At 32.2% G+C, this 15,863-nt stretch overlaps 1 protein-coding gene across 1 annotated transcript; it reads right to left on the bottom strand.

The window, feature by feature from the left end:
- Nucleotides 1–2,966: 2,966 nt before the first annotated feature.
- Nucleotides 2,967–15,531, bottom strand: LOC147382058 (uncharacterized). The gene is made up of 3 exons (XM_086429605.1): nt 14,954–15,531; nt 3,351–3,677; nt 2,967–3,199 (listed from the first exon to the last, which is right to left on the bottom strand). The coding sequence occupies exons 1-3, from the start codon at nt 15,197–15,199 to the stop codon at nt 3,089–3,091; spliced, it is 684 nt and encodes a 227-aa protein (XP_086285731.1). The 5' UTR covers nt 15,200–15,531; the 3' UTR covers nt 2,967–3,088.
- Nucleotides 15,532–15,863: the final 332 nt, after the last annotated feature.

Below are 15,863 nucleotides of genomic sequence, written 5' to 3'. Positions count from 1 at the left end.
GAAGAAAATATTATTTTGAAGGTGAAGGTAAAAACATAACTATATTTGACAATTAATTCGTGGTTTCAATGATATAATCCGCTGGTCCCCTGTTAGGAGAATTTTAGAATTTTTTGGAAAAATTCGGAGAATATTGTGATTATGAGTCAGAAAAGAACATAAGTGAACTCGACATAAAGCTCAAATACTGAAAAATTAAAAACAAAAACCTAATTAACAAAAGGAAGCAGAAATATCTTAATTTACAATCATAAACTAAACCGAGATTATGCTTCAATTATCAATATTTCAGCTTTAGAAACACAAGACATAAAGCTACGAAATCCTTGAGACTAAGAAAACAAACCCTAGAATCCAAACAGTAGCAAAAAATCATACAACAAGAAGAAAACAGAGCCCTAGAATGTGAAATTAAAGCATAAAAGATACAGAAAACAGGGAGAAAGACGAACCTGGTTTGTTTCGCTTGACTCCATTTCCATTTAAAGCAGCTTCAGGCCTCCCTCTCTTGCGACCTGGTCCGAAATTCATGGCGAAGAACAGATCCGACGACGAAATCAATCGATTGATCCAACAAAAAAAGAATACAAAGAAAAGGGAGAAAATCGAAACCCTAAAACAGTAAAACCCAAGAAATTAAGAGAGAAACTAGGGTTTGATAAGAGGGTACGAAACGAAAGGGCGCGGGTTCTCAAGTCTCGACTCGGGAGATTAAAAATAATGGAAAGAGACAAAGAGAGAGTGACACAGATCGACTCTGAGTCTCTCAGAGAATAAATAAAGGGATGTGTTACTACCACACCATTAATTATGACTTCACTCCAAGCATTCCGATTTTTTGTAGAAGTTTTGGAGAAATTCTATTGCAATCCAACTTTTACTTATCACAACCAAGTTATTTCAAATTATTTATCACCACTTCCTGACAAAAAAAAAAATTAACATGGCATTTAAAATAGGAATTAACATTATGACATTGCCACCATCAACTATAACTTGTCATAAAGAACAAGTTTACCTCAATGAGGATCGTTTACTCTAAGATCTTGATTTTGATTTCTTTTAACGTTCTTTCCTAAAGTAGGAGGATAAGATTCTCACCATATCAATTTTTATTATTTTTAAAATCTAGATGGGAGTGTAATAAGTAAAAGTTGGGGTGCCAATAAAAATTCTCTTTATAGATAATCCCATGTGTTTTAAAATTCAAAGTTCAAATTGATGACATTATCTTTCTTTGGTCTTCCGTGAGATATTGACATAAAATTATGGAAATACCCTTATCTTCAATATTTGCAAAAAAGCCTTGATCTTTTCTTCAAAACACACACCATCTCAAGTTCTAAGATAAAAAAGAAAATTAGGCTTGTTTTTTTGAGCCTAAGGATTCAAAGACAATCATAAGAGGTTTACTTTTCATTAAATGATGGTTGAGATAAAAGGAAAATAATTCAAATTTGCCATTGATGACCATATATTATCTGTTTAGAGACAAGTATAATTTGTTTTCAGAGATATATTTTTCTTACAAATCCTTGATATGATCTCAGCCACCTATTTGATGGAAAGTCTTGGGGGTGACTATTGTTTTCCAATAGGTTTGGTAATTTATTGTAAAGTTCAAAAAATTGAGTTTGGGAGGAAATCAAGGATTTTTTTCTTTGATATTGAAAATGAGGGTGTTTTAGTCATTTTCTCACATTAAAAAAGATAATTCAATTATGTTTCCAATTTTCTTTTCCTCCCTTAAAAGTTTTGAAAATGAGTTTTTTTTTAACAAGTTGTCTAGTTATAATAAACTAGAGTTACATCTTTGAACTTAAGGGGGTAAAAAAGGAAAGACAAAATTGGGAGTCTTGTCTAAAAATAAGGGGACATTGGAGGGATATTATTGAAAAAGAGAGACGAGGCAAATGCAATATGTAAAGTTGAAAGGTATCATTAGATATGAGGTAGAAGAGAAAAAAACAATAAAGTTGGAAGTATTCTTGAAAAGAAAAAGAAAATAAAATAAAATAAAATTAAAAATTATTCTTGAGATACATTTCTTATGGGGATCAAGATTGAGACAGGGTGGACAACAGTCCTCTTTAGTTTTATAGATTTAAGGTAATATTACATTTCTAAATGAATAATTCCCATAACAAGTAAATAAAATTCAACCTAAGATTTTGAGACCTATTATTTAAATAATTTGATTTCTTAAAAAAAAATCTTTTATTTTTATTTTTTTGGATACATATCTAAATCTTTTCAATTGTATCTCATGAGAGTCTTTGCAACTCCTTCAATCCATGTCATCCTTTCATGTTCCTATTTTATTATCATCACCACAAAGAATAGCCAATTGAAGATTTTGACCTATCAAATAATAGTGATGACATCATATACAAGAGACTTATGATGAAGGTGAGCCATCATTCAACTTCATGAATGTTTTTAGGAACATAACAATAAGAAATTAATGAACCATCATATTCTACTACCACATTGACCTCAATGAATTTACGTTAAGTTACTTAACAAAATACCACTAACAAATGATAATTAATTGAATAAGTCTAATTGATCCGAATCCAATCTTTAAAAGTCCCAAAATGTTACTCGATAAAATAAAATTAGATATTGATATGGCGTGTCTCATAAATACTAATTTTAATGCTCTATCAGCAATTTGAATCATAATTATTTTTCAAAATCATTAATTGCAAATTCTAATATTTTTTCTAAATTCATCTGAATACCTTTTAATCGAAGTGTTAGATTTTCCCAACTTACCATATTTTGATAGAACTTCTAAAGAGCCATAATATAATTTTTATTACGAAATTATATATATCCTTTTTTGCTCCATGGGATATATATTTCTCCCTTGTCAATTTAAAACCATGAGTGATTGGCCCATATTATTTGGTGGACTTTCACTTGATAAAGCGCCAAGTAAACAAATGAAGAAAAGTAAAGCATGCATCAATGGCCCCAATCCATTATGAAATTTAAAAACCCAAAGAAAGGTATGCTGGTTATTGTTTGATTCAAGCCTTTATTCAACACCACCACACAAGAAAAATCAAAGGATCACTCCACCCTAGTACTTGGGTTTCTTGTGAGGGTTGCTCACATTGGCTTCTGTAGCCCTCATCTTCATGATTCTTTTCTCTTCCTTCTTGTACCGAATCCCACAAGCATTGCATAGAGTCTAAAATTCAAGAACCAAAAAAAAAAAAAAAAGTTTAAAAAGATATGCTAAGAATAAACAAGCAAGAAATTAAACAAAATAGTTTTACTAAATAGATGAAAATAAGGAAAATTGTAATCTCAATGTAATTTGTTTTGCAAGAATCTTATACCTTTGGACCATTGGGGCCCTTACGCCATAACGGAGTTGTGGTTGTTTTACATGCAAAGCAATTACGGATGGAATCAGTGGGAGGCTCTGGTTCAGCTATCCTCTGAATGATGTTGTTTACCGGGACATTGTTTTGTGGTTTATAGAAACCTAGATATTGTCCATAGTTGTTACAAGGGTAAGAACTACTGGGAAATGCCATTGAGAGACCTCCATTGAATCCAAAACCACCCATGTTGTTGTCAGGGCTCATCATCCTTGGAATCCAAGGAAATCTAGTACCATAAGTAACACCCGTTCCATTTACCACTCCATAGTTGTTCAACACCTGTTAAAGAAAAATCAAATAATAAAGGTGTCAACTTGCTAAGTTGGTAAGGATTGAGTAGTTGATGATTCCTTGACATAGTTTTTAAATTCGTCTTCCCGCATAACTACAAATTGCTAATTTGTGTAGGTGCCACTTAGCGAAGTGGTAAAGGCTTGAGGAAAGCTAATCCCATGACCTAGGTTCAAATCCCGTTGAACCCATCTTCAATAAAAATTTGTAAAACCTTTCAAAAAAATGCAAATCTGTTTGCTTAAATAAAAAGAACAACGATCAAATATAGTGTCCCATTCCAATCTATAGGAAGTTAGGAATGGAGTTTATGTTGTACAGTTTAATTGGAGAATAAGGGTCTATTCTTTACAGAAGCCAGTTCCAGAAGTTGGCTTCTAGAAGAAGCAGAAGCTCAGAGCTTGAAAAGTCACATCCAGTAGAAGTTGTTCGTTACAGAAGCACAGAAGCTAGAAAAGTTTGTTCGTTTGACAGTTTTTTATTGCTAGATTCTGATAAAATGACCAAGATACCCTTAATGTTGATAATGCACCCAAAATGCATAAAAAAATGATTAGAATACATATATATATATATATATATATATATATATATATATATATATATATAAAATAAATTTATATTAAAAAATTATAAAAATTATAAAAATAATTATTTTTAATTTAAATAAATTTATAAAGTTTATAATTCTGTCGAAATTTCAACAGCATCTCCTATTAAAAATAGACATATTAAATTTTTTTGATAAAAAAATACCTGCATAATACATAATCTATCATCCACGTAATATCTCATACATATTAACATTAAAAAAATACATAATACGTACATCAACATGTTTTAAATCATTATATCTCATCATTGTTGAAAGAGAAATGTTACTATTAACACTATAATAAAAAATGACCAGAATGCCTGAATAAATATATAATTACACTATATATATATATATATATATATATAAAATAAATTTATATTAAAAAATTAAAAAATTAATTATTTTTACAAATAAAATTTGTAAATTTTTTAGTTCTATCCAAATTTCGGCAACATCTCCTTTTATAATTAATTGATTGACACATTGACTATGAACTATCCCATAGCTTTATATTTGTGAAGCTTACCCCTTCTTTTCTTTTCTTTTTTTTTTTTTTCACATTTTGCTTGTATTATACACTTGAACTTTATTACAAATTAAATACATGATTATGATCATATATAATCACAAAGGTGCAATGCTTAGTTATAAAGAGAAACTAGACTGATGATTTCTAATCATTTAATTGAAGAAGCATAAACAAAATATCTAAATCTAATGAGTAGAAATCGCAATTAAAATTGATAAATTCTAACAACCATAAATAACTGAGTGCGAGTAAATAATTTGGTCCAAAATTATAGGATTTGTCTAGCCACTTCGAATGTGGGGGCTTTAATAGAAAAGAGCTTAGAACTAGTGGATACAATGAAAAGAAGAAAAATTAACCTAACTTGCTAACCATAAATAGTCCCTACGAACTCCAAGTTAGATTATGAGAAACCATATCCAATACACAAGATGACATAGATGAACTAATTCAAAGAAGTCCTAACAAAAAGAGGATATTCATAGGAAGAAACTTATATGAAAACATAGGGAGAAAGGTAGATAACATGATAAGGTAACACAAAATATTTCTTTAGAGAAAGAAATTATATGAACAATCTACTAACTATAGTTAATTCATAAAAAATAAATGGCCTTTCATCAAGTGGGCTCATTTCTTTTGCAAATGTATGAATATACGTTATAGTTGAAACTCATGGTGACAATATACATTTTTTTGACTGATTATTTCCACTTGCTTAATGTAATATTATCACACGTTTATCTTATTAATTTAACAAGCAATTGTATACAAATTTTGAGTCTCTTGTACCTATTAAAATATAAAACACAATTTTCTAAAAGTAATAATTTCAAAAATTTCCAAAATAGTAAAAAAAAAATGTCATTTTTACTATAAATACTAAAAACTCAAATTATTGTAAATATTACATATCCTTAAGCCACTATAACTGTGCATATAGTATGCTTATCCTTAGAAGAGTAGCACCACTATATGGTTCTCTGCTGTGTGTTCACTGCTACATTAAGATTTAAAAAAAAATTGGGATATACAGGAGTAGCAGATAGTAGCATATGTAGTGAAAGTAATAGTTTTCTCACAGCTTATACTTAAATCTGTAAAAACCCAACTACGACAAGGATATGAGTTCCCAATAGTATAGCATCTCTTTTGAACCATTTGGGGGGTATCATAGCATAAACCTATTAGATTTAGCCATTTTCACAACTTAGCTTTAAGCTTGCCTCTCATTGCTCAAGTCTCCAACTAAAGCCTCTTGATTGGATGGTGAGGATAATCCAACAGTTGATAGTTTGGGTTGTGGCACATCCAAGAGGAGATATGAGGATAGTTCCCAATGGTGAGCAAGTAAGTCACACATGTGCACCATAGGTTTTTTATCATTATATTTTGTTTAGGTAGCCTTATTACATTTCTATGAAGTTGTGGTTCAAACATTCATGAATTAGATGCTTACCGAGGCTATATTTAGCTATAAAAACCTGAAATTTGAAAATTGTACTGCTCAACTATGATATTAGAGTTGATTCAAAATTTGGCTGAATACTGTAAGCATAGAATTCAGACTGATTCAATAGGTTTCCAAGTAATTGGATGGGCGAGTGGGGGCTATAGCTCTCATAATTAAAATTGATAAATTCTAACAACCATAAATAATGTGGCATTTGAAGAGTGATCTGCCTAGATAAACAAGATCAAAACCAAATAAATTCGAAAGATTTTAGTAAGAATCCCAATAATAGTATATAAATCCGATTTTAGACGCCACTCAAAAAGAATCGGAAGTAGTATTTGTGTGGAAAATTATAACTGTACATTAAAGATTACTCATAGAAAAAAAAACCCAAATAAGAAAATTTGGGTTTAATGAGATGGAACCTTGAGATTGAAAACGATTCTAAGTGTTGGTTCTTATCGATTTCTCAATCGACTCCATTATAAGAGATTATATTATAATCGATTCCAATAAAAAGGAATCCAAAACCAAGGTGGATACCCATTCACATAACACATATATCCCAAAAAAATCAGAGAAAAAACTCTAACAGAGTTGGTGGAGTTGAAAGAAAACATCTAAAAATCAACATCAAAATTCTTAAAAAAATCACTAGAACAAAACTTAAATTAGAGAAAAAAAGAAAACATCTAAAACTTGAAAGTGATGTGAAAGAAACTCACCTTTGTTCGATTTGAGAAACCCTAACGGAGTTGGCGGAGTTGATGAGAAATTTTGGGAAAGAAGATGAGATTACAGAGAGGAGTTGGCGGAGTTGATGAGAAATTTTGGGGAAGAAGATGAGATTATAGAGAGGAGTTGGGAGATTCAACGAGAGTGTCGCTGTTTGTGCTGTCGTCTGTGTTGAAAATCAACAAAACGTAAGGTTTTAGGTTTGTACTTTTATTGGAAATTTAGATAAAGGTGAAGGGTATTTTTGTCTTTATACCTAAACCGTTTTTCGGTGATTGGCTTTGCGCAAAAGCAAAATAAAAAAGCCTTTTTTGGAGGACTCTTGATAAGAGCTATTTTCGGGCTTTTTTTGATATTGATAAGAGCAGAAGAAGCCCAAACGAACAGTGTTTATTGGGTTGTTTTGGCTTAAAAGCTAAAAAAACATAAGGAGCTGACTTCTGAAGCCCAAACGAATAGCCCCTAAGACATATCGACTGCTAACCAACACATTGGGCTGCTGAGTTGTTCTCTTTGGTTAGCAGCTAACCCGATGTGTTTTAAACTCCAATTAAATTAAGCCATGTAGACTTCGTTCTATCCTAGGAACGGGACACCTTACCGTATCACAACATATTTCTTTAAACTAATTTAATATTGTTTGTCCCAACACATCCATTGGCTCCCAAATATTAAAAAATGAGGTGTAAGCTGAGAGGCATGCCCGATCAATGCTCTCATTTTTTTACTAAGCAAGCAAGGGATAATATTGATATAAAAAAGTGCGATCCTGATTACAAAAGTCTAAATGATGGGAGACTGATTAGATCTCCACTAAAAATTTTCCTAGCAATGAGAGGGAGATTTACAGAAGAATAAAAAATAGAAGAAGTAGAATTCAAAGAGGCAAAATTAGCCAAGGCATTAGCAACACTATTTCCTTCCCTAAAGACATGACGAATTTTCCATTGGAAAGGCTAAAGAAGCTGCCTTACTTCATACCATAAGGAGATGGAACTTTTAGACCTTTGAAGATGTCAACAATGAAATTTCAAATATGATGGTTCAATGATCAATCTTTTACCCATCAGGGGCATCAGGAGAAGATGATAAAATAATGCTTTAAGCTCTGCAAAGTAATTTGTTCAAACAATAATGAAAACACTACAAGAAATCGCCATTTCTAATATTTTTGTTATTAGTGCATAAAGTAGGGATACTTTGGTACAATTAATGTTTTTTTCTAAATATCCTTTGCATTAAATGCTTATGTAATAAACATGGTTTTAAATCTCGATTTGATGTCTCATCTTGTAAATGGACGAGAATGAGTTATCTCAGACAAATAATTATATCCAATAGCATATATATAATTAATAAGGGGGGGGGGGGGTGTTCCATTCAACCCCAGCTTACGGATAAAAAAAAAGTTATCTCGGACAAGTCTTCTTATTATCTTAGACAAGATAATATGAAGCTTGAGACATAATGCAAATTCGTTTCATTAGTGAATGATACTAAGATGACTCGGCTGAGTCTTCTTAGCCTTGGACAAGATTTGAAACTATAATAAAAAAATGCAATAGAAGTTTTATAAAAATAGCATTTGTGTTGTTGATATTTACATAAATTTCATTCTATTGAAAGACAACATAATTGTACAAATAATCAAAGTATCCATCTTCATGCACTATAAGACAAAATGCTAAATTTTATTTTCATCCAAAATAAGTTCTTGAAGATGCTAACATTTCAATGGACCATTGAATGTTATCATTCTATATATATAGCTAGAGATTGCTATAACTACAACAAAATGTGGGTGTGTGCATGTTGTTTAGGTCAATAAATGAAAATAACAAAAGCCGTACATTAATAACTTTATAAAGTATTGGTATGTTGATATTGATAGAGATAAGGTGTATGCATTATAATAATGTGTATGAGATGCACTAGATCAATGCTATGATGCATCTCAACACATATCTTGCAAATCTTAGATTTGCATCAATTAGCATTAATTAGGTATATTATGTTGGGTTGATTGATTATATTTCCATATTCATGGATATTTTGAATCTATATAAACCATATGGGATATGTAATCACCATCTAAGAATTCTCAATAAAATCTAGAATCTTACATGGTATCAAAGCTCAAGCTCCATTGAGCACACATCGATCCTGGTGCAATGTTTTTCGGTGATGGCACCACCGCCATCGCCGAACCTAAATCTTTTTTTTTTTTCACTTTATTATTAGTATAGTTTTCTTCAATAAAGCCAACCACACCTCCTTCTACATCTCTAAAAATCTCTCATGTTCATACATTTTTCTCATATAATCTTTTTTTTTTCTTTATAAAAATCTTTCTAATGAGAGTTCTTTCATTTAAATCGTACAATCCTAATTTTTTTGCTCTTTGGAGGGATTATGACAGAGCTAGTCTCATAAGCCACTGGCTCCAATAGACTAAAAAAAATAGTAGGATACGACAGTGATGGACTTCACAGATATGCAATGACCATCATGAAACACAATTGGATTTTTTACAATCTAATAACATGTGACTTAATGAGATCAAGAGAGATTATTTGGATAAGCCAATAGCATATTCCTTCTTCAAAGGACTATGCAATTGCGAGAGGATTTAGAGAATTGGATGCAACATACTATGATACGTGAGATACATTGTATCATTATCAATGTATCTCATCTCAAAAGTAACGTACGTAGTGTTGGAGAATAATATATGTAGCAATATCAATTAAGTTATTTTACATTAAGAAGTTCTAATAAATGAAATATTTATGTTTAGCTAGTTTCCGTATCGTGGTTGATGTAATCCCAATAAATATCCTATCAGGGTTCATGTAATATTTATCCAAGATTTGTCAATAAAATTAAGTTTATACATGTTATCAGAGCTCAAGCTCCATTGAGCACATCGGTCTTGGTGGCCCGTTATTCGGCGATAGTGTCATTGTTATCGTCAAACCTAAGTCATTTTTCAGTATTTAGTTTTTTTTTCCAATAAATATCCCACCTTTGTTTATGTTTCTATAAACCTCTCAACTTCACAAGTTAATGCCTCATGATCTCAATTTTTATTTTATTTGAAATCTCTTCAATGAGAGTTTTTGTATTTAAATTGTGATTATGGGAGAGATCATGATAAACCTAATCTAGTGGACCTCCGACTTCGACAGATTAAAACATGAGTGAGATGCAACAGTGATGGACTTCATAGATAGACGGGTGACCATCAAGCATGATCGAATGTTTGTGGCTATCCCTCATCAAGTTCTTCATGAGATCAATGGCTAATATTTTATGTAATCAATTGCATAGTCTTTTTCTAAAGGATCGTGAAATTTCGGGAGGGTAATAGATATAAGGTGCATGCATTATAATAATATACATGAGATACAATATATCAATGCTAGGGGTGCAACTTGGTCTGGTTCAAAGCGAGAGCCAAACCAAATCGATAACTTAGGGGTGGTTTGGTTCGATTTAGAACAAGTCACGGTTTGATTCCAAGTTATGAAAATGGAGAACCGGTCAATTTGGTTTAGTTCTCGTATCAAGCTTGTATAGAATCAACCAAAACCGAGAACCGAATCCTTATGCAATAAAAAAATATATATGTATATAATAATTATTATGAATTATTTTAGGTGTAGGATATAGATTAATGATCTTTTATGGATAAATTAATGATTTTTTATAGATAAATTAGTGATTTATTGTATGAAATTTTATATTTATTCTATATTTATCATTTCATTTAAAAATGTTACTTACAATTTATAGAATATTGGCAACCCATAGAACCGAACCGAACCAATCGACTTTATTTTGGTTTGAGTTGGTTTGGTTCCAATGGAATTTGGTTCAGTTCTAGTTCTTATTTAGTGGAACCAATTATGTTGGTTCGATTCCAATTTGACCTCAAACCGAACAAATTGCACCCCTAATCAATGCTATGGTGTATCGCCTAACATATCTTTCAAATCTTAAATTTGCATAAATTAGGATTAATTAGGGATACTATATTGGGTTGATTGATTATGTTTCCATATTCATGGATATTTTGAATCTATATAAACCCTATGAGATATGTAATCAACATCCAAAAATTCTCAATAAAATTAGAATTCTAAAGGTACCATAAATTAAGTTCAAAATCCAACCTTGGTTACCAAATGGATTCTTACAAGTAATAGTTATGATGACAATTGTATGTTTATATTTTTACAGTCATTAATATTTTTTATGACAATTGTACTATGCCAATACATGGCGTTCAAGTAGATTGAATTTAGGGACCACTTATACTATCGTTAAGCACTTTAACAAACATAACACAACTTCGATCTTTATGACGACATTTCTTCTTCTTTTCTTTTTTTTTTTTTTTTTTTGATCAATCGACTATACAACATCTGGTACTATAAAATTTTTCATTATAAATTAAAATCCAGATCATTTATTGTAAGGAGACAAGTTGAATTGTTAACTCCCTTGGATTTACTAACTTTGTGCGTCCTCTCGAACTAATAACCTCATTTATTTTTCGTTATCATGACCATATCGTTCATCAAATATGTATGTGGTGTTAAGGTATCTGAAGGTGTGTTGTTTGCAGAAGGATTAGGAAAATTTAGAATTTTGAATCATAAAATTAAATCTATTTCGATTATATACTTTATAAGAGTAAAATCTTTTTGGTTTTTAGGGAAAATTAATGTAATAAACATTAACTTTAATGAGTAGATTCATTGGTAGAGAAAATCATTTAGAGTCAAACTATATAGAAAAATCTTGGAGTGACCTCAAGGTTGACCTCTATTCACACTTTTTTGACATGAAGTTGTGTATGGAATTATAAATGCTTTTCATTGAGATGGAAGTGAAAAAGGATGTTGTGTGCTCACTTCCACGTCAACAAAGTGTGAATTAACAACTTATGCTCCAAAAAAGTAATAATTACTATTTTTATTCAATAAAAACATCATAACATCATAACTAGATACAATCCATTTTGACATTTCTAATATCATTAGAAAATTTGATCTAAATTATATGAAAATTTGGAATATTTATTCGTGATGGTTATAATGTTAAAAAAGAGTGATTTTTGTTGACAATGATCTAATATCATGTCAAGCATGACAACTCATATGCTGTTGGACTTCCAACATACTTATGGGCTTCAAAAACAGGAGTACAAAATTTGATTTTATATAAGAAGGAAAGAAAGTGCTAGCCTATAAGGTGGCAAAGTCCACGAGTGATTATACCTCAAACAAGGGTTCAAAACCTTGGCCTCACTCTATAGAATGTATTTCATTGTTGTTGGTGAAGAGGACTAAAAGGTGTAAATGTGATGAACTAAAAATACAACAAAATTTCAAATTTATCATTCATTCATAATAGATTTCAATTTAATGAGCAACTAAAAGTCATATACATCAGCACTTCTATGACTAATGTGAATCGAGCTTCTTGTTTCAGACCTGAAATCTTCCAAAAAACAGATTTCAACCTAACCCACAGACTAAACATTCACTAATATCTACTCTAATGAATTAAAAGCAAATAAATGATCAATTGTGAAGCTTAGACTTGAAATCTGAAAAATCATATACTCAAATAAAGAAGAAAACACAACAAAACTAAAAAAAGAAGAAGCAAAAATAGAACATAATTTTCTGTGTTATGTATGCAATTAAACAAACCCTAGAAAGATATCATAACAACAAGAACAAACCCCTCTACCCTCAAAACGTAGCTAAATCAAACAAAATAAGAACCAAAAGCCCTAAATTTTTGTTGATCAGGTAGATGAATTACCTATACACGAGCTAAGATGAAAGAGAGATAGTTATTGAAATCAGGAAATTGACTATAGTGCTGAAGTTGCTGCCAAATCTGAGGTTTATCTGAATTGGGAGAAATCTATTGTTCGGAAAGATGGTTTTAGGTTAGGGTTTTGGGGAAATAGGTTAGGATTTTGCTACTACTGATTGAAGAGGTTGCTGATGCTGATGCGGCGTGAAGATGAAGATGAGCTGTTGTAATGTGACGAGGAGGAGGAGCTGCTACAATGTGACAATGAAGATGAGAAGTTGTTGCTACGGCATAATGACTAGGAAGAGGAGCTGCTGCAACTGATCGAAGATGTCAAAACCTTTAAGAAGGTTTTTTGTTTTGGTTTTAGGAACAAGTCGTGGACAGTGGTTGGAATACAAACATTGGGCAAGGGTATTTTCGTCATATGAACCGTAGTTTTGATGAGATTTAATGCTCCCCACAAACACACTTTTGAGAAGTAGTTGCAACAGTACATCGTGGGAAAAAACTAAATCGACTCCAAATTGAGAAATACTTCTTTCCGGGAGTAATTTTTCCAAACACTATTAAAATGCTTCTGGCTCCTCGCAGGAGCCAGAAGTACTTAGAAAAGTCAATCCATATGTGCCCTAACTATTTTTTTCACTAAGCAAGAAAGATTGTATTAAGTTAGATTAATGATTTTCTGACTCCCCCACATGGTATACTCAAAATACTCTCTTGACGTGGCATGTGCTAGAACCATAGATCTTTTTTTCCTTGTGATGCATAACTACACAATTTATGGAGATGTGCAAATGTGTATCCCAAGGCAAAAATCTGTGGTTCTTGCACATGCCACGTCAAGAGAGTATTTTGAGTATGCCACTTGGGAGAGTCAGATTATCACAATTCTTGAGTATAAAGTAGATAGTCGTGATAAAATGACTCGCCAGGTGGCATACTCAATCGACTCACTAACGTGACAACTTTGGAATCGTAGATCTTTTTGCCTTAGGATACACGATTGCACTTCCCCATGAAAAAGTCTATCTCAAGGGAGCCGTGTATCCCTAGGTGGAAAGATCTATGGTTTCCAAACTTGTCCACATTAGTGAGTTGATTAGTATGCCACTTGGCGATTCATTTTATCAAGACGGTAAAGTAGTGTATAGCAAGGGGAAGAACCTTCAGTTTACAACCCTAATTATCGGGGAGTGAAAGTCGATTACCCATATAACAGCTATTCGCAAACAATGGGAGGTTTACAATTTTATTGACGTTAGAGAGAATTGTGACTCGATTACAGCATTTGCAAGTGTGTTTGCAGCAGAATTTCCCTCTCTAAATGTATGCCGAACCTTCCATGTGAGACCTTTCAACACCTTTTCCAATTCGGAAGATCCAAGGCTCTAAATGCCAAGGGAGTTTAAAGCGGCCTTTGAGGCCATTTACTATTAGCAGTGAGTCAAGTTCTAGAAAATTCATATCTATATCTATAAATCGATATGATTTGTTTCGAATAAATGGACAAGTGAGATGTTGCATCTGAACTAGAACAAGTCTTTGAGTTAATATAGGAAGAGCTAAGAAGGGCAGATCGAGGAGAAGAAGGTAATGGTCTCGTCTGCCCCCCTCAATAAGTAGAAAATCCAATAGGCATCAAGAAGATTATCGTTTTGCCAACCATAATCTAGTTAAGTGATCATGTTTTATTTTTGGTGTGTATTTTGGAACTGTTTTAATCCCTTGTGGGAGCAATGCACAGTTTAAGAAGCTTATTTATTTTTAAATTAATTGTTATATTATCTTAGGGTGAAAAAAAAAAAAAGACATGCATCACCACCACCACCCAATCAAGTAGATGTTTAATGTTTGCCAATCAAAAGGATTTGCAACCTAATGAGGTAAATCCCCATCATCCATGATGGATTGCCGCTGCATGCAATGAATATTAAAGGATTGAAGAAATCCATCATCTGATCATGATTAGTCCATCTAACATGCACGATTGGACAATTGATCATATCCATCACACAAAATAAATGAAAATCTTTCCTAAAAGAGAAACCTTTGATCCTATCAAGATTTCCTTAAGAACCCAAAACCAGAAAACACGATTTAATTACCTGAGAAGAACGATTGTACATGTTTGAGGTTGGTATCACTGTTGTTGTGGGCATCTGATGATTGGTTGTTGGAACTTGTTCGGGTGGATTATAAGGTAAGCCGAGTTTTAGAGTACAATCAAGCTCACCATCATCTGGATTCTCTCCTGGAAATCGCTTTAGCTGCTGATGATCGTTGGATGCTTTCATCGCCTCGTTTGATCGAGTAGTATGGACGGTGATCTGACTGTTTCCTAGAAAGTCCATGGCTTTGGGGAGTACAGGATCATAAGAAAGTCTTTTAGAAGAGAAGGTAATATAGCTCAATTCTGTGGCCAAGCATAGAAGATATAAACAAGAAGAAGATTATTATGAAGGATGAACGTATGTAACGCCATTTAATCGATTAGAACGTCAGAAGTAACTGTTACTCTGACACAAGTTCCATTTGGACAAAAAATGGGGTAGAGAGACAGAGGTTGGTGAAGAAAGTGCTCCAAACCCTAATGAGAAACTACAGGGACACAACCATGCAGAGGTCCCCTGTGAGAGAGGTTGGTGAGTGACATACAACCAATAGAGTCATGCCACGTGTCGCATTGGAGCGGGTGATCCAACGGTGCTGTAATAAATGGCCCCACTCAATTCATCTCCCTCGATAATTTTTTTTTTTTCTTACCAATTTCAAAATATATATTTGATTTCCATTATGTTATTCTGTTTTAAGTTAAAAAAAAAAATTGTGTTTTTTTTTTCACTTTTTTTTTTCGTTGGTTGTGTCGCCAGAGTTTGTTATGATCATAAGGCGTTTCTGTTCTTACTGCACTCGTTCTTCTTGTTCTCTGTACCAATGTTCCCCCTTAAATGCTTTATTTTCGATAATACCCTTAGATTTTATTTTATTGACTAATCACCCAATAATTTCATAACT

Source organism: Akebia trifoliata, unplaced genomic scaffold (genome assembly GCF_017979445.1).
Source record: "Akebia trifoliata isolate Shusen 1 unplaced genomic scaffold, ASM1797944v1 Contig00071, whole genome shotgun sequence".
NCBI lineage: Eukaryota > Viridiplantae > Streptophyta > Magnoliopsida > Ranunculales > Lardizabalaceae > Akebia > Akebia trifoliata.
Note: the sequence above shows the minus strand (reverse complement) of the source record. Positions and strands in the feature narration are given on the sequence as shown.